The following is an 18,431-nucleotide window of genomic DNA, read 5'->3' as shown; positions in this document are numbered from 1 at the left end:
GGGTTCTAAACTGGATTGGCCACATGCATGGGAAGCATCTATACTTATCCTCCCACCCCAGCCCACTCTCTCTACCACCTGAGTTTTGTTTTTTGGCTTTTGGGTCACCCCGGCAGTGCTCAGGGGATGCTCCTGACTCTGTGCTCAGAAATAGCTCATGGCAGACTCGGGGTACTATATAGGATGCCGAGAATCAAACCGGGTCAGTCCAGGGTTGGCCACTTGCAAAGCAAATGCCCTAACGCTGTTCTATCACTCAGGTCCCAGTCTCACACCTGAGCTTTGTAAAATTGTTTTGACTTTGGGGCCACATCTGGATGGTGCGTGGGGATTTCTCCTGGCTCAGCACTTAGGGATCACTCCTGGTGGGGCTAGGGGAATCATATGGGTTTCCAGGACTGAACCCTAATTGGCCGTGTCCAAGGCAAACACCCATCCTGCTGTACCATCTCTCCAGCCCCCTCCTTTAGTTTTTGTCTGTTCCAATGCCTCCACTGACCCTTATCTAATACTCAAACTGCAACCCACCCCCCACCAGAACACAAAAGACAACCCCAATATGGAAGTGTGACTTTAATGAGTGTTTGCTTGAAGGAACTAGGTTTCTCAGCGGCTGCTGCCAGCCTCCTGATCCTTGCTCTGGTTGGGCCAAGGGAGCTCGCTGCCTGGGATGGGGAGTGGGAATCTATCTAGTCTCGAGTGAGTTAGGGGCAGAGGACGTTTGAGAGGCCCCTGGGGTGCTGAGCCTCTGGGAGTGTGGCGGCAGGGCCTCAGGCAGGTCCATCTTCAGTCATCTCTAGCAGGGCCACAAGAGGCTCGAGGGGCGTGGAAGTGTCCACGGTCACGGGGTGGGTGCGTTCGTGCTTGCGCAGGTCGCTGGCACTCAAGAAGGCCTTGGGGCAGTGGGGGCACGGGTAGGGGCGCACAGTGCTGTGAGTGCGGCTGTGCTTGCGCAGCCCTGCGCGGTCAGAGAAGCTCTTGCCGCACTCGGTGCAGGGAAAGGGCCGCAGCTCCGGGTGGGAGCGCTCGTGCCTCCGCCGCAGCGTCTGCGTGGAGAACGTCTCCTTGCACTCGCGGCAGGCAAACTGGGGGGCCTTCTCGTCGACCTCCTCACCCCCTACCTCACCGGCCTCCCCCAGGGGGCCAGGGGCCTCTCCCACCCCCACCCCCGCGTCGGGGCACTCGACGTGCTCCAGCGTCATGCCCACCACTTGCCACTGCGTGGTCATCACACCGCCCGACTCGGGGGGCAGTCCGAGCAGCCCCGCCTGCGGGTCCCCGAGCCCCACGCCGGCGGCGGCGGGCGCGGCCGAGCCCTCGCTGGCCACGCTGACCGGCAGCGCCAGCCCCACCACCAGCTCCGGCTGCGGGGGCGCCGCGCCGGCCTCGCTGCTGCGGTGCGTGCGCTCGTGCTTGCGCAGGCTGGACGACACCACGAAGGACTTGCCGCAGGCGTTGCAGTGGAACGGGCGCTCGCCCGAGTGCACGCGGCTGTGCTTGGTGAGGCTGGCCCGCTCGGCGAAGGCGCGCCCGCACTCCTCGCAGCGGAAGGGCCGCTGGCCCGAGTGCACCAGCGCGTGCCGCTTGAGGTCCCAGGACGCCACGAAGGTCTTGTCGCACTGCGGGCACTTGAAGGGCCGGTCCCCGGTGTGCACCCGCCGGTGCATGGCCAGGTCGGCCGGCTGTCGGAAGTCCTTGCCGCACTTCTCGCAGCGGTACGGCTTCACGCCCTCGTGCGCCCGCTGGTGGCGCCGGAAGCTCGACGGGTCCGAGAACATGCGGCCGCAGCGCGGGCACAGGAAGGGCTTCTCGCCCGAGTGCGTGCGCTCGTGGCTCTGGTACGAGCTGAGCTGCGTGAAGCCCTTGCCGCAGGCCGGGCAGCGGTAGGGCTTGTGCGCCGCGTGGATGCGCTGGTGGCAGGTGAGCGAGGACGAGCGCGAGAAGCTCTTGCCGCACTCGGAGCAGAGGAAGGGCCGCTCGCCCGTGTGGGACCTGTGGGAGGGCGCAGAGACGGGCATGAAGACAACAGGCCCCCCTGGACCCCGACCCCCGCTACGCTACGACCGGCTGAGCGGCCCCAGCAGAAGCCCTCAGAGTCACAGGGCAGTCCTGAGTACTAGAATTCAGGTGCAGTGTTTTCTAATTTTTTGGGTTTTGGGTCACACCCGGCAGCGCTCAGGGCTTAACCCTGGCTCTACGCTCAGAAACTGCTCCTGGCAGGCTCGGGGAACCATATGGGATGCCGGGATTCGAGCCACCGACCTTCTGCATGCAAGGCAAACACCTTATCTCCATGCTATCTCTCTGGCCCAGCTACACCATTTTTGTTTGTTTTGGGGCCACACCCAGCGGCTCTCTGGGATTATTACTCCAGGCATGCTTGGGGGACCATATGGGATACCGGGAATCGAACTCAAGCCGTCCTGGGTCAGCCGCGTGCAAAGGCCGTGCCACTGTGCTATGGCTCCCGCCCCGTCAGGTGCAATTTTGAATAGGGTCTCTGTGCATAACACAGATCAAGCCCCACTCACATGTGTTCTCCCCATCCCACCCCCCAGCATCTCTGGGGTGCCGCCATGGCCCCACCCAGTCACCGTCCCATTGACTCTCTGCTCTTTGATACTCAGCCCCAAGTCCCATGGGTCACACAGCCGCCCTCTTGTTCTACCCCCATCCATCGACCAGATCTTTCTTAGGACCCTCCCATACCGCTCGTGGTTGCGTAGATCCTTGAGTTCTGCATAAGCCTTGCCACAGCGCTCGCAGCCATATGGCCGCAGGCCCGCGTGGGTGCGTCGGTGTTTGCGAAAGACCGATGGGTCTGCGAAGCTCTTGCCACAGTCAGCACAGGTGTATGGCCGCTCACCCGTGTGCCCACGCTGGTGGATCTTGAGCTTGGAGAGTGCCCCATAGGCCTTGGGGCAGTGGGAGCAGCGGAAGGGAAGCTCGCCTGCATGGGAAGCCAAGTGTACACGCAGGCACACTGGTTGCATGAAACGGCGACCACACTCCGGGCAAGAAAAGGGCTTCTCACCCGTGTGGCTCCGCGTATGACTTCGCAGCTCAGGGGCAGTTTTGTAGGCCTTGGGGCACAGGGGACATGCATAAGGACGGGGCTTAGCTGCGGCATCTGACACTTTGTCCCCACTGGCCTCCTCCGCTTTGGGCTCTGGCTCTGGCTTCAGCGTCTCTTCAGTTGCCTGTTCCACAGAGTCTGCGGGCTCATGGGTGGCAGCATGTCGTGCTGCCCTGGGTGCATTTGGAAATGTCTTGGTGCAGGATAGGCACTTATATCTGCGACCGGAACGCTTGTAGCCAGGTGCTGGGGCTCTGGACTCAGGAGACTCCACCTCCATGGTGCTGCAGGCAGGTCAGAAGACCTGTGAGGGACAGCAGTTAGAAGCCAGGCCTCTCTTCCTCAAAGCCCCTAGGACTTGGAGGGGATCCGATTTCACCTGTATTTCCCATCCAGGTGCCAGCTTCTTCCTAAATATTTGGACTCTGACACTATCTAGGCTCAAATTTGAACTATCTTCTCTGTTCACTGATGAAAGCAGTGGGACTGCAACTTCAGAAAGGCTAAGAAAGGGGGCTGGAATCATGAGCATGCCCACGTGCTGGATGGCCCTTATCCTTTTTTAGTTCGGCAGCCAAACAGTAGGATACTGACACAGAGGACCCCGAGGTAGGTCTGCCTGAGGATCTCCTTGGGCCCAGTGAAAACAGACCTGGGTCCAGAAAGGGGGAGACCACTGAACAAACTAGTGGCTGGAAGCTTTTTCTGGAAGTGCACGCATTTTACCTTTCCACTTTGACTGGTGGGCTCAACTGTTCAATCACAAAGAGCTCTAGCCTCACACAGCTGTGAATTACCCCACTGAGAGACAGGAATCCTGGTCTCACCTCGAGCTGTGAGTAGCTGACATGGAGTATCTCTGGTGATGGAGAGTTCAATTAGTCCTATGCAGTTTATGTCATTGCTAGCAATTTCCTTGCTAGCTTATGCCATTCATCCATTTTCTGGAGGGAGAGAAAGAAAGAGAGAGAGAGAGACAGAGAGAGAGAGACAGAGACACAGAGATAGAGAACAAGAGAGCTTCTTTTAGAGTAATGAGAGACAAAGAGAGAGACACAGAGAGAGCTTCTTTTAGAGTTATGATGTATCTGCTGTAATCTGGCTTCTTGGGACACTTGCTCTAGCTAAGGGCCCTCTTTGTTTATTCTATCCAGCTGCTGCCCCTGGGGATCATGGCTTGGAGGAAATGGGATTAATGGCTGCAGTTAGTTTAACACCAGCTCATCCTCCTGGTGGGAAGAGGATTATGCAGATCCACTTAAGGAGAACTGAGCTGCAGCTGCAGGGGGCTTCTGGGGTCCAGTGCTGCAGACTGGGAGGTGAGCCAGATGTAGCTAGAAACTAGGCCAGGAGGCCTGGCTTCTAGTGTTGTTTTGTGCTTGTTTGTTTTGGGGCCATACCTGAAAATGCTCAGGAATTATTCCTGACTCTATGCTCAAGGATTACTCTTGGTGGGGATCATTTGGGGGTGCCAGGATTGAACTTTGGTCTGCCACTGTGCTATTGTTCCAGTCCTATGGCTTCTAATGTTTCTAGGCCTATTTCCTTATCTGCTTATCACAAGGGTTGGTGGCATCTATGCTATGACCCAGAGAGACTTGAAATCCTAGGTATGAGGAGCAAGGGCTACCTTACTGTGGAGTCAGCACCCTTTTCCTGACTTTAGTTTCTGTACCCCAGCACCACACGCAGTCTCAGAAGCAGCTGGAGTTATCTCCATCAGCACCTATGCTTGACTTCCATCAGAACAAACAAGTTCTCTGGTCCTTCCTAGTATTAAAGTCCTGCAAATCTTACCTTAGAGCCCTATTTCACCCAGGAAGTATTTCATGCATTCCTCTCTCTGGTCACTAGCCCTAGTGCCACAAAAATTGTCTTACCCAAAGCTTGGTTATTTACTTCATTTTCCAAACTGTGCTTCTAGTGCTAGAAGGTAAGTTTAAAGGGCTTGTGATCCAACATTCTCTAGAGCAGTAATTCTTTCCTTGAATTTCAGGGAATCCTTCACTATCCCTGGATGAAGCACTCATGATTTCCTTTCCCAGAAATCCCATGGCAATGGAAGTGAGAAATTTCTCCTGAACAAAAGCAATGTAAGCTACATTTAGAGAGCACCTGCTAAATGACAGTGTCTAAGCTCTTTACATGCCCGAACTCAAACAGGTCAACAACCACAAGAAAACTTCCATCATTATTCCCTTTTCACAGACATAGCAGTGAGGTGCAAAAAAATGAAATAGCACTGTGATTCAAGTGCACCTTCTCTGGGGCCTAGAGAGCTAGTATAGGAGTAAGGTGCTGTGCTTGCTTATTATGGTGTTTGAATCCCCAGAATCCTGTGCAACACCGGGAATAGCTACCCCCAGAATGTGATCTCCAAACCCAGATATGAAGCGCACATTCTCTAGAGTCAGACTGACTGGCTTTACAATTTACCTCACTTCCTAGCTGTGGACCTATATTTTGCTTTGTTTTTTGGGCAATGCTCAGGGCTTACTTTTGGCTCTCCACTCAGTAATCACTCCCAGCAGGCTCAGAGGATCATGTGGGATATCAAGGATCAAACCTAGGTTGCTGTATGTAAGGTAAGCACCTTACCAATTGTACTATCTCTATAGCCCTCAACCCTGTACAGTTAAATCCATGCCTCAGAACCACAATTTTTGGGTTGGAGAGATAGCACAGCAGTAGGGCGTTTGCTTTGAACACAACCGATTCATGACAGATGGTGGTTCGAATCCAACTGGTCTCCCATGCCTGCCAGGAGCGATTTCTGAGCGCAGAGCCAGGAGTAACCCCTGAACGTCACTGGGTGTGACACCCCCCCAATAAACTCACAATTTTCTCATCTGAAAAATGGAAATAAAAGGTCTTGCCTTCACAGGGTTGGGTGAGGACTGAATGAGGTAAGAATAACTGTGACCTCGATTACTGATTATTCTCAGAGTCATTCTGCTGAACATGCTACTTTATTTAATTCTCTTCTATCACTTCCTGAGGTGACAATCACTCTCCTCATTTGACAGAGAATAAATTGAGGTTCCATGGCCACACAGCACAGGACTAGAAACTAGATGTCTAGCTTATTTGGAGTTATTTGAAGTCTCAGATGTCTGCTGCCTGGACCAGCCCCACAGTGACTAGCCCTGACCTCAGGCCACTCTCAGATGCCTCTCATTCCTGCAGCTCTGCCTGGAGACCAGAGGCCAGTGTCTTCTCAGAGGGCTGGGGACACTGGTTCTCAACTGTGGGCTTCAGACTTCCTATCTGTGAAGTAGAACCAAATAGCTAGAGAGATAAATTCCTTCAAAGGCACTCTGAAGAATGCTATAATGGTTCCAGCAGTGTCCAGTTTCAGGAAAAGCAGAAGGGTGAGACAGGCAGGTCCTAGTCCAAAATCTCACCATTGGCTCCTCACCTGAGGATCTAACCACTCATTTGGTGAGCTTGATTCATTCCCCTGAGAACCTTTGTACCAGTGTCAGAAGCACTATTACCCAAAGATTATTTTTGCCACATGGCACAGCTCAGAATTTACTCCTGGTGGTACTCAGGGAACAATATAGAGTGCTGGAGATCAAACATGGGCAGCCGGGGCCGGTGAGGTGGCGCTAGAGTAAGGTGTCTGCCTTGCAAGTGCTAGCCAAGGAAGGACCGGGACCGTGGTTCAATCCCCTGACGTCCCATATGGTCCCCCCAAGCCAGGGGCAATTTCTGAGTGCTTAGCCAGGAGTAACCCCTGAGCATCAAACAGGTGTGGCCCCCCACCAAAAAAAAAAAAAAAACATGGGCAGCCAAGCAAGACAAGTGCTTTACCTCTCCAATTCCCACTATCTTTTTTAAAAATTAATTTGGTTCTTGGGACTGGAGTGATAGCACAGTGGTAGGGCATTTGCCTTGCACGTGGCCAAATCCAGAACAGACCCAGGTTCGATCCCAGCATCCCATTTGGTTCCAGAATCTGCCAGAAGTGATTTCTGAGAGAAGCCAGGAGTAATCCCTGAATGCACTAGGTGTGGCCCCTAAACCAAACCAAACCAAACCAAAACAACAACATTTGGGTCTCAATTTATTTTTTGGGGGGGGGGCACACCTGTCTGATGCTCAGGGGTTACTCCCAGCTAAGTGCTCAGAAATTGCCCCTGGCTTGGGGGGACCATATGGGACGCCGGGGGATCGAACCGCGGTCCTTCCTTGTCTGCTTGCAAGGCAGACACCTTACCTCTAGCGCCACCTCTCTGGCCCCAGTCTCAACTTCAAAGACCCTCTTCCTGACTGCCCTTTGATATGTAGCTTCACCTTAGTTAATAACTCTCTAGTCCCACCTTTAACTTCGCTAGGCTAATGATCTGCTAGTCATTCCTAAGCCAAAAGCAGGACCAAGCTGATGACCTCACATACACAACCTCTGACTTGAACCATTTCCATTGTCTTTGAAATACTTTTGTGTGCTTTTTGAGCTAGAAACTTCTAGAAACATAGACGTTTCTTCTCTTTTTTCTTTTGGCTTATTGAGCCACACCCAGCAGCTCTCAGAGGTTACTTCTGGCTCTGTGCTCAGACATTACTCCTGACAGACTCAGGGGACCATTTGGGATGCCAGGGATCGAATCCAGGTCAGCCACATGCAAGACAAATGCCCTTGCATTTGCTACTGTTCTAGCTCCTAGAAGTTTCTTATGGTTCAGACAGATGTATGCATGGTTAGAAAAACCACATGAGGATATAACAAGAAAGCTATGTCATCTACCAACCAGGAAGAAAGCTCTCACTTGGAACTGTACTTTGGTCTTGAATTTCCCAACCTATAGAACTGTGATAAATCATTTCTTTCTTTTTTTTTTTTTTTTGATTTTTTGGGCCACACACCCTGTAATGCTCGGGGCTACTCCTGGCTCGGGGAGTACGCTGGATCGAACCAAGATCTATCCTGGACTGGCCGCGTGCAAGGCCAACGCCCTACTGCTGTGCTAGGACTCCAGTCACGAGAAACAATTTTTTGTTGTTGAAACATCTAGTCTGTGGTTTTCTATCATTGTTATGGCAACACAGCAGACTAAACAATATTATATTCCTCATTTTTAGAAAGGATGAAATCAATTGTTCACGATTGCAACCAGTCTACCTCTCAAATTCTTGTCTTCTGATGAAGATGATGATGAAGAGCCAAGAACCTTTTTTCATTCTGTATTTTTTACAACTAGAATGGGGTTCAGGCCCCAAATTCAAGTTCAGGCCATAAAGTCTCTGATTTCCCCATAGAAAAAGTTTATGAGAATGCTGATCAACAACTACTTATTAGCTGGATTTCTCTGCCTTTCAAATTAGGAGGTTCAACTCAACTATAGCTCCCATCCCACACAGTGGTTTCAGTATTTTGGTGAACGACCAATATGGTCTTTGCTTTAGGAGACGGGCCAGAGAGATAGTACACTGGGGTAGGATGCTTGTTTTGCATATGACCAACCTGGTTTGATTCCCGGCCAGTATCCCATACGGTCTCCCAAACCCACCAGGAGTGATTCCTAGGTGCAAATCAGGAATTAAGTCTAAATGCTGAGATCAAACAAGCAAAATCAAACAAACAAAAACACTGTTTTAGAGGAGGGTTATTGTTTGAACAGGTTCTAATGTCACAGGATTAATTTACCTCACCTGCCAGAGAGAGAACCTAGTCCTAGCAGTGAAGGCATTTGCTCTATCTCACTCTAATTTCTTTCTTTTGTTTTTGTTTTTGCTTTTGGGTCATACCCGGCAGCACTCAGGGGTTACTCCTGGCTCTCTGCTCAGAAATCGCTCCTGGCAGGCTCAGGGGACCATATGGGATGTCGGAATTCAAACCACCGACCTTCTGCATGCAAGCAAACACTTTACCTCCATGCTATCTCTCTGGCCCCATCACTCTAATTTCTTTTGTTTGCTTGCCTTTGTTTTTGGGCCACTCTTGGGTTACCATACAAAATTCTGGGGATTGAACCTGAGTCAGCTGCATTCTAGGCAAGTGCCCTACCTGCTATACTGTTGTTCCAGTTCCACTCTCGTAATTTCTTTTTTTGATTTGTTTTGTTTTGTTTTTGAGCCATATTTTGCAGTGCTCAGGACTTACTCCTGGCTCTACACTCAGGGATTAAGCATGGTGGTGCTTTGGAGACCTTAGGGGTGCTGGGTATTGAATCTGAGTTGGTCCCGTGCAAGGCAAGTGCCCTCCTGTTGTACTATCTCTTCAGCTCCCCACTCTTCTATGTTCTAAATAAGTGGTCTCAGTAGGCTATAAGAGATTAGGAGCGATGGTGTAAAGTAAAATAAGAAGCATGCGAAAAGTTAATAATCTCCAGTGGCTAGAGTGATAGTACAGGGTCATGGCCCACCTGAGTTTGATCCTCAGCACAACATAGGGTTCTCTGAGCACTTCCAGGAGTAATCCTTGAGCACAAAGCCAAGAGAAAGTCCTGAGCACAAGTGTGGTCCCATCTACCCCCCCACCCAAAAAAAACCCTAAAACCTAATGCTCTCCAAAAACATGGTCAATTTACCAACTAATCCCAATGCATTTTTCCACTCTCAGCTCCAGGGACAGCCCTTCCTACCCTCTCTCACAGAAAAAAGCTTGCACCCTCCCCTGTGCCCTCAAAAAAAAAAAATCTATTCATAGTTTTGGTAGTGTCTTTTTTGTTTTTTAATAATTATCTTTATTTAAACACCGTGACTACAAATATGATTATAGTTGTATGATTACAGTCATGTAAAGAACACCCCCCTTCACCAGTGCAACATTCCCACTACCAATTTCCCAGATCTCCCTCCTCCCCACCCCCCCACACCTGTACTCGAGACAGGCTTTCTACTTCCCTCATTCATTCACATTGTTATGATAGTTTTCATGTAGTCATCTCTCCAATTGCACTCATCACTCTATGTAATGAGCTTCATCTACCAGCCCTCATTTCTCTTGTCTCTGAGATACTGTTAAAAATGTCTTTCATTGGGCTCAGAGAGATAGCACAGCGGTGTTTGCCTTGTAAGCAGCCGATCCAGGACCTAAGGTGGTTGGTTCGAATCCCGGTGTCCCATACGGTCCCCTGTGCCTGCCAGGAGCTATTTCTTTTTTTTTTTTTGGTTTTTGGGCCACACCCGGTAACGCTCAGGGGTTACTCCTGGCTATGTGCTCAGAAGTTGCTCCTGGCTTGGGGGACCATATGGGACACCGGGGGATCGAACCGCAGTCTGTCCAAGGCTAGCGCAGGCAAGGCAGGCACCTTACCTTTAGCGCCACCGCCAGGCCCACCAGGAGCTATTTCTGAGCAGACAGCCACGAGTAACCCCTGAGCACTGCCTGGTGTGGCCCAAAAACAAAAACAAACAAAAAAAAGTGTTTCATTTTTCTTAAAGCCCATAGATGAGTGAAACCATTCTGCATCTCTCTCCCTCTGACTTACTTCACTCAGCATAATAGATTCCATGTACATCCATGTATAGGAAAATTTCATGACTTCATCTCTCCTGACGGCTGCATAGTATTCCATTGTGTATATGTACCACAGTTTCTTTAGCCACTCATCTGTTGGAGGGTATCTTGGTTGTTTCCAGAGCCTTGCTATTGTAAATAGCGCTGCAATGAATATAGGTGTAAGGAAGGGATTTTTGTATTGTATTTTTGTGTTCCTCGGGTATATTCCTAGGAGTGGTATAACTGGATTGTATGGAAGCTCAATTTCCAGTTTGTGAAGGAATCTCCATATTGCTTTCCATAAAGGTCGTAATAGCCGGCATTCCCACCAGCAGTGAAAAAGAGTTCCTTTCTCTCCACATCCCCGCCAGCACTGCTTGTTTTCCTTTTTTGTGATGTGTGGCAATCTCAGTGGCGTGAGGTGGTACCTCATAGTTTTGATTTGCATCTCCCTGACGATTAGTGATGTTGAGCATCTTTTCATGTGCCTTTTGGCCATTTGCCTTTCTTCTTTTTCAAAGTGTCTGTTCATTTCTTCTCCCCATTTTTTGATGGGGTTAGTTGTTTTTTTCTTGTATAGTTCTGTCAGTACCTTGTAAATTTTGGATATTAGTCCTTTATCTAATGAGTATTGGGAGAATAATTTCTCCCACTCAGTGGGTGGTCTTTGTATTCTGGGCACTATTTCCTTTGAGATGCAGAGCGTCTCAGCTTAATATAGCCCCATCTATTTATCTCTGCTTCCACTTGTTTGGAAAGTGCTGTCTCCTCCTTAAAGATGCCTTTAGTCTCAATGTCCTGGAGTGTTTCACCTACATGTTGTTCTATATACCTTATAGTTTCAGATCTGATATCAAGGTCTTTAATCCATTTGGATTTTACCTTTGTACATAGTGTTAGCTGGGGGTCTGAGTTCACTTTTTTGCAAGTGGCTAACCAGTTGTGCCAACACCACTTGTTGAGTAGGCTTTCCTTGCTCCATTTAGGATTTCTTGCTCCTTTATCAAAAATTAGGTGGTTATATATCTGAGGAACCTTCTCTGAGCACTCAAGCCTATTCCACTGATCTGAGGGTCTGTCTTTATTTCAATACCATGCTGTTTTTATAACTATTGCTTTGTAATACAGCTTTAAATTGGGGAAAGTAATGTCTCCCATATTCCTTTTCCCAAGGAGTTCTTTAGCTATTCGAGGTTGTTTATTGTTCCAAATGAATTTCAGAAGTGTTTGATCCACTTCTTCGAAGAATCTCATGGGTATCTTCAGGGGAATCGCGTTAAATCTGTACATTGCTTTTGGAAGTATTGCCATTTTAATGATGTTGATCCTGCTAATCCATGAGCAAGGTATGTGTTTCCATTTCTGCGTGTCCTCTCTTATTTCTTGGAGCAGTGCTTTTTTTTTTTATATATATAGTTTTCTTTGTATAGATCCTTCACATCTTTAGTCAGGTTGACTCCAAGATATTTGAGTTTGTGTGGCACTAATGTGAATGGAATTGTTCTCTTAATGTCCATTTCTTCCCTATCATTATTAGTGTATAAAAAGGCCATTGATTTTTGTGTGTTAATTTTGTAGCCTGCCACTTTGCTATACGAATCTATTATTTCTAGAAGCTTTTTGGCAGAGTTTTTAGGGTTTTCTAAGTAGAGTATCATGTCATCTGCAAACAGTGAGAGCTTGACTTCTTCCTTTTCTATCTGGATTCCCTTGATTTCTTTTTCTTGCCTAATCGCTATAGCCAGTAATTCCAGTACTATGTTGAATAGGAGTGGTGAGAGGACAGCCTTGTCTTCCAGAATTTAGAGGGAAGGATTTTAGTTTATCTCCATTGAGGATAATATTTGCCACTGGCTTCTGGTAGATGGCTTTAACTATATTGAGAAAGGTTCCTTTTATTCCTATCTTGCTGAGAATTTTCATCAAGAATGGGTGTTGAACCTTATCAAATGCTTTTTCTGCGTCTATTGATATGACCATGGGATTTTTATTTTTCTTGTTTATGTTGTGTATTATGTTGATAGATTTATGGATGTTAAACCAGTCTTGCATTCCTGGGATGAAACCTACTTGATCAAAGTGAATGATCTTCTTGATGAGGCACTGGATCCTGTTCGCCAGGATTTTATTGAGGATCTTTGCATCTGTGTTCATCAGGGATATTGGTCTGTAATTTTCTTTTTTTTTTTTTTGGCAGCATCTCTATCTGGTTTTGGTATTAAGAAAATGTTGGCTTCATAAAAGCTATTTGGAAGTGTTCCTGTTTTTTCGATTTCATAAAAGAGCCTGGACAGGATTGGTAGTAGTTCCTCTTGAAAGGTTTGAAAGAATTCATTCGTGAATCCATCAGGGCCTGGGCTTTTGTTTTTGGGCAAATTTTTTATTACGGTTTTAATTTCCTCAATAGTGATGGGGGTGGTTAGATATGCTACATCTTCTTTATTCAACCGTGGAAGGTTATATGAGTTCAAAAATTTATCCATTTCGTCCAGGTTCTCATATTTAGTGGCACAGAGTTTCTCAAAGTATTCTCTGAATACCCTTTCAATCTCTGCAATCTGTAGTGATCTCCCCCTTTTCATTTCTAATACGCGTTATCAAGTTTCACTCTCTTTTGCTTTGTGAGTTTTGCCAATGGTCTATCAATCTTGTTTATTTTTTCAAAGAACCAACTTCTGCTTTCGTGATCTTTCGGATTGTTTTTTGGGTTTCCATTTCATTGATTTCTGCTCTCAGCTTTGTTATTTCCTTCTGTCTCCCTATTTTTAGTTTCTTTTGTTGATCATTTTCTAATTCTATAAGCTGCGTCATTTAGCTATTTATGTATGCTCCTTCTTCCTTCCTGATGTGTGTTTGCAAAGCTATAAATTTTCCTCTCAGTACCGCTTTTGCTGTATCCCATAGGTTCTGACAGTTTGTATTTTCATTGTCGTTTGTTTCCAGGAAATTTTTTATTTCTTCTTTGATTTCATCTTGGACCCACTGGTTGTTCAGTAGTAGGCTGTTTAATTTCCAGGTGTTAAATTTTTTCTTGTGTTCCTTTGTAGTTCACATCAGAGCCTTGTGGTCAGCAAAGGTAGCCTGCAAAATTTCTATCTTTTTTATTTTATGGAGATATGTTTTATGTGCCAGCACGTGGTCTATCCTGGAGAATGACCCATGTACATTAGAAAAGAATGTGTATCCAGATTTCTGAGGATGGAGTGTCCTATATATATCTACTAGGCTTCTTTCTTCCATTTCTCTTTTCAGGTCTAGTATATTTTTGTTGGGTTTCCATTTGGTTGAACTATCAAGTGTTGACAAGCCTGTGTTGAGGTCTCCCACAATTATTGTGTTATTATTGATATCCTTTTTCAGATTTGTCAACAATTGTATTAAATACTTTGCTGTTCCCTCATTGGGTGCGTATATGTTTAGGAGAGTGATTTCTTCCTGCTGTACAAATCCTTTGATTAGTACATAATATCCATCTTTGTCCCTTACAACTTTTCTGAGTATAAAGTTTGTGTCATCTGATATTAGTATGGCCACCCCCGCTTTTTTAAGGGTGTTGTTTGCTTGAATGATTTTCCTTAGCCTTTGATTTTGAGTCTATGTTTATTCTGACTATTCAGGTGTGTTTCTTGTAGGCAGCAGAAGGTTGGCTTCAGTTTTTTGATCCATTTCGCCATTCTGTGCCTCTTAACGGGTGCATTTAGTTCATTAACATTGAGAGAAATAATTGTCATGGGATTTATTGCCATCTTTGTGTAGAACTTTGGTGTGTTTTTTGTTCTGTCTTGTCTTTAGAATAGATCTTTCAGTTTTTCTTTTAAGGCTAGTTTTGAGTCTGTAAAGTTTTTGAGCTGTTGTTTATCTGTGAAGCCATGTATACTTCCTTCAAACCAAAAAAGTGAGTTTTGCTGGGTGCAGTATTCTTGGCGAAGCATTTATTTCATTGAGTTTTGTCACTATATCCCACCACTGCCTTTTGGCCTTGAGTGATTCTGGTGACAGGTCTGCTGTAAATTTCAAGAATGCTCCCTGGAATGTAATTTCCCTTTTCGATCTTGCTGCTTGCAGTATTCTATCTCTATCTGTGGGATTCATCATTGTGACTAGGATGTGTCTTGGGGTGTTTCTCCTGGGGTCTTTTTTAGCTGGTACTCTTTGGGCATGCAGGATTTGGTCACATGTTTTCTTTAGCTCTGGTAGTTTCTCTGTGACGATGTTCTTTTTGTTTTTTTGTTTTTGTTTTTTTGGGCCACACCCTGTGACGCTCAGGGGTTACTCCTGGCTATGCGCTCAGAAGTTGCTCCTGGCTTCTTGGGGGACCATATGGGACACCGGGGGATCGAACCGCGGTCCGTTCTAGGCTAGCGCAGGCAAGGCAGGCACCTTACCTCCAGCGCCACCGCCCGGCCCTGTGACGATGTTCTTGACTATTGATTCTTCCTGGAGATTTTCTTCTTGGGTCTCTGGGACTCCAATGATTCTAAAGTTGTTTCTGTTGAGCTTATCAAAGACTTCTATTTTCCTCTGCTCATATTCTTTGAGTAACTTTTCCATTGTCTGATCCTTTGATTTAAAGCTTTTTTCCAGTCTCTTCTGCTGTGTAAAGTTGTTATGCATCTCATCTTCCAGCGCATTAATTCTATACTCAGCTGCTTTTAACCTGTTTGAAAGCTCATCCATTATGTTCTTCAAGTCTTCTACTGAGTTTTTCAGACCTGTTATTTGACCTGATATTTCAGTTTGGAGTTTTCTGATTTCTATCTTCATATTCTCTTTATTTTTATTAGTGCTCTGATTTATACTTTCTTTGAGTTCTGTGAGCAACCTCCATATTTCTTCTCTAAACTCCATTTCTGAAAGACTGCTTAGGTGGTTGGCCATTGTTGGGTCATCAGAGTTTCCATCTTCATTCTCTATGGCTGAAGTTTTGGTCTGTGTAGTTTCCCCATTGTCACGCTTATGCTGTGGGTTTTTCTATGTGTTGTGGTGGTATTCATTGGCTAGGTGGAGTGTATGGCCGCGAAGCAGAGCGGCCACACTCCTCTGCTTCTACCCCTTATAGGTGGGCTTAAGGGGGCCAGCAGAGTCAGCTTTATCCACAACTCTGGCCCGGAAACACTCACCTCAGCCGAGACAAGCCGTCAGGGGATGAATGCCAGAGAAGATCAAAGTTCCCAGGTTGAAGCAAGCCCGGGGAAGCCCCAAAATGTCTGCCGAGCTTAAGGGGCCCAGCAGAGTCTTTTTGTTTTGTTTTGTTTTGTTTTTTGGCTACAAGTGGCAGTTCTCAGGGGTTACTTCTGTCTCTGCACTCAGAAATCGCTCCTGGCAGGCTTGGGGACCATATGGGATGCCGGGAATTGAACCCACGTGTGTACTAGGTTGCCTGCATACAAGGCAAACACCAAACCGCTGTGCTATCTCTCTGACCCCTATTTATAGTTTTTTGATAATAAAGAAACTGGTACATCTTCACCATGGAATACTACACAGCCATTACCATTAGGAAAAATGAACTCATGAAATTTGCTTATACATAGAGAAAGCATACTGAGTGAAATGAGTCAGAGGGAGAGAAACAAAGAATGATCATACTCATTTGTGGGCTATTAAAAAAAAATAAAAAATATAGTACGGGGCCGAAGCAACAGCACAGTGGTAGGGCGTTTGCCTTGCATCTGGCCAATTCAGGATGGACCCCAGTTTGATTCCCAACATCCCATATGGTCTCCCAAATCTGACAGGAGCGATTTTTATTTTTTAAACTTTATTTATTGATTGTTTTGATTGACTGATTGGTTTTTGGGCCACATCCAGTGGTGCTCAGGGGTTACTTCTAGCTCTGCACTCAGAAATCGCCCTTGGTAGGCTGGGGGACCATATGGGATGCTAGGAATCAAACCAGGTCCCTCCCGGGGGTTCCCTACATTCATCTCTCTGGCCCCCAGGAGTGACTTCTTGTGTGTGTGTGTGTGTGTGTGTGTGTTTGTGTGTGGTTTTTGGGTCACACCCGGTGACGCTCAGGGGTTACTCCTGGCTATTCTCTCAGAAATTGCTCCAGTCTTGGGGGACCGTATGGGACACCAGGTGATTGAACTGCATTAAGTCCTAGGTTAGCACGTGCAAGGCATGCATCCTACAGATTGTGTCACTGCTCCACCCCTCCTCCCAGTGATTTCTGAGCGCAGAGCCATGAGTAACCCCTGAGCACCAATGGGTGTGACCCCAAAACAAAACAAAACAAAACTAAAAATAGTATGAATATAATACCCAAAGACAATAGAAACGAGGGCCAGAAGTACTGGTCCATGGTAGGAAGCTTGCCACAAAATGTTTGTGTGTGTGTGTGTTGTGTGTGTATTAAGGCCATTCAAATTATAATTGGAAATGGGAACTCTGGTGTGTATGTGTGTGTGTATTAGGATCATTTAAATTATAATTGGAAATGGGAACTCCGGATAAGAACTGGGTGCTGAAAGGAGGAAAAGTGATATACCCTTCAGTAACAGTGCTACCCCTTCAATAACAGTATTGCAAATCAGTGTCTAAAAGGGAGGAAGGGAGAGAGAGAGGGAGAAAGAAAGGGAGAGGAGGAGAAAGGGGGAGAGAGGGAGAGGGAAAGAGATTAGAGAAAGGAAGAGATTGAAGAGAAAGGGGGAGGGAGGGAAAGAGAGAGGAGGAGGGAGGAAGGGGGAGAGAGAGAGGTGGGGGACACCAGCAATAGTGGCAGGCTGGGGCTGGGGGGGGGGGCTGTCTGACCAAAACTCAATTTAAAAAGAAACTATTTTAAAGGGGATTTGAACAAAAGAGGGCTCCTGATGCTCTGGGCCTCCGTTTCTTCATCAGTAAATGGAGAGGGCTCCGACATATGGGAAGACTGAAAAATGATGTCTGTGCCTAAGAAGAGATGCGCTGATGGGAGGCCCAAGGGCCGCGGAAACCCTTTGCAGCTAGCTCGCTCCCTGCAACCATTTCCAGACATACAGTCCCGCAGGGTAGGGCGCTGGCGTGCCTCGATTCGGGCTAAGCCCCGAGAAAAACGTGGCCTTAGAGAAGGTAGCAAGAAGGAGCGAAGAAAGATGACAGAGCGCACAAATGAATGGACCAGGGCGGGCCGCTGGACAAAGGCCCGCAAAATGGCGTTCTCTAGGACCGCGGGAGGGGCCGCCAGCGCCTCAGCCCGGGAGGGGGCTCGGCGGGAGCCGCGGACCTAGTAGGCGAACGGCACGCGCGGGACAAAAGCCCAGCAACATGGCGGGCTCTAGGACCCCCGGGCCCGAGCCCGCACCGCGCGAGGCGGGCGAACCCGGGCCGCTGGAGCCCAGGCGTCCAGAAGCACAGCCGGACAGGGACACACAACCGGCGGGTTCTAGGACCCGCTGGGCCCCGAGCCCGCCCGCCCGCCCGCCGCGCTCCGCCGGGGCCGCCCGCACTCCACTCCGGCCCCGCCCGCGTGGCTCGAGCCAGGCCAACCCCATCCACCCTCAGCACTCACGAGGAAACTGAGGACGCTCGGGCTGGCTTCCGCACCGGAGTCGCTCGGGGGTCCTCACGCCTCTCGCACAAGCAGGCCTGGCCGACCCGAAGGGACTCGGGCCAGCTCGGCGGGAATGAGAAGCAGCTGCTCCGGCCGACGGAGCCGGGGACGCTGGCAGGGAGGGGCCGGCGTTAGGACCCAGCGCGGGGTGCGTGTGAGTGAGCGAGCGGGAGGGCGGGCGGAGGGCGGAGAGGCGGGGAGGGGCGGGGCCAGGGACCGGAAGTGGCGGGAAGCGGCCCAAGCGGAGCCTGGCCGAGTTGGCCTGCGCGGCGCGGGAGGGGAGTGCTGCAGACATCTCCTGCAAGGGGTACTCGTGGGTCCTAGTAAGGGGGACTGCAGGCAGGCAGTTTATCATCCGAGCCAGGTCCCACAGATCT

The 18,431-nt window shown here is 48.3% G+C and overlaps 1 protein-coding gene across 1 annotated transcript; it reads right to left on the bottom strand.

The window, feature by feature from the left end:
• Positions 1-558: 558 nt before the first annotated feature.
• ZNF668 (zinc finger protein 668) lies at positions 559-18,213 on the bottom strand. The gene is made up of 4 exons (XM_049789126.1): positions 18,013-18,213; positions 3,920-4,020; positions 2,710-3,395; positions 559-1,992 (listed from the first exon to the last, which is right to left on the bottom strand). Exons 3-4 carry the CDS (start codon positions 3,354-3,356, stop codon positions 771-773), a joined length of 1,869 nt encoding a protein of 622 aa, XP_049645083.1. The 5' UTR covers positions 3,357-3,395; positions 3,920-4,020; positions 18,013-18,213; the 3' UTR covers positions 559-770.
• Between the last annotated feature and the right edge of the window lie 218 nt (positions 18,214-18,431).

The sequence above is a fragment of the Suncus etruscus genome, chromosome 15 (assembly GCF_024139225.1).
Source record: "Suncus etruscus isolate mSunEtr1 chromosome 15, mSunEtr1.pri.cur, whole genome shotgun sequence".
NCBI lineage: Eukaryota > Metazoa > Chordata > Mammalia > Eulipotyphla > Soricidae > Suncus > Suncus etruscus.
The sequence above is the reverse complement of the archived record's forward strand: the minus strand, read 5'-3'. Positions and strand labels throughout refer to the sequence as shown.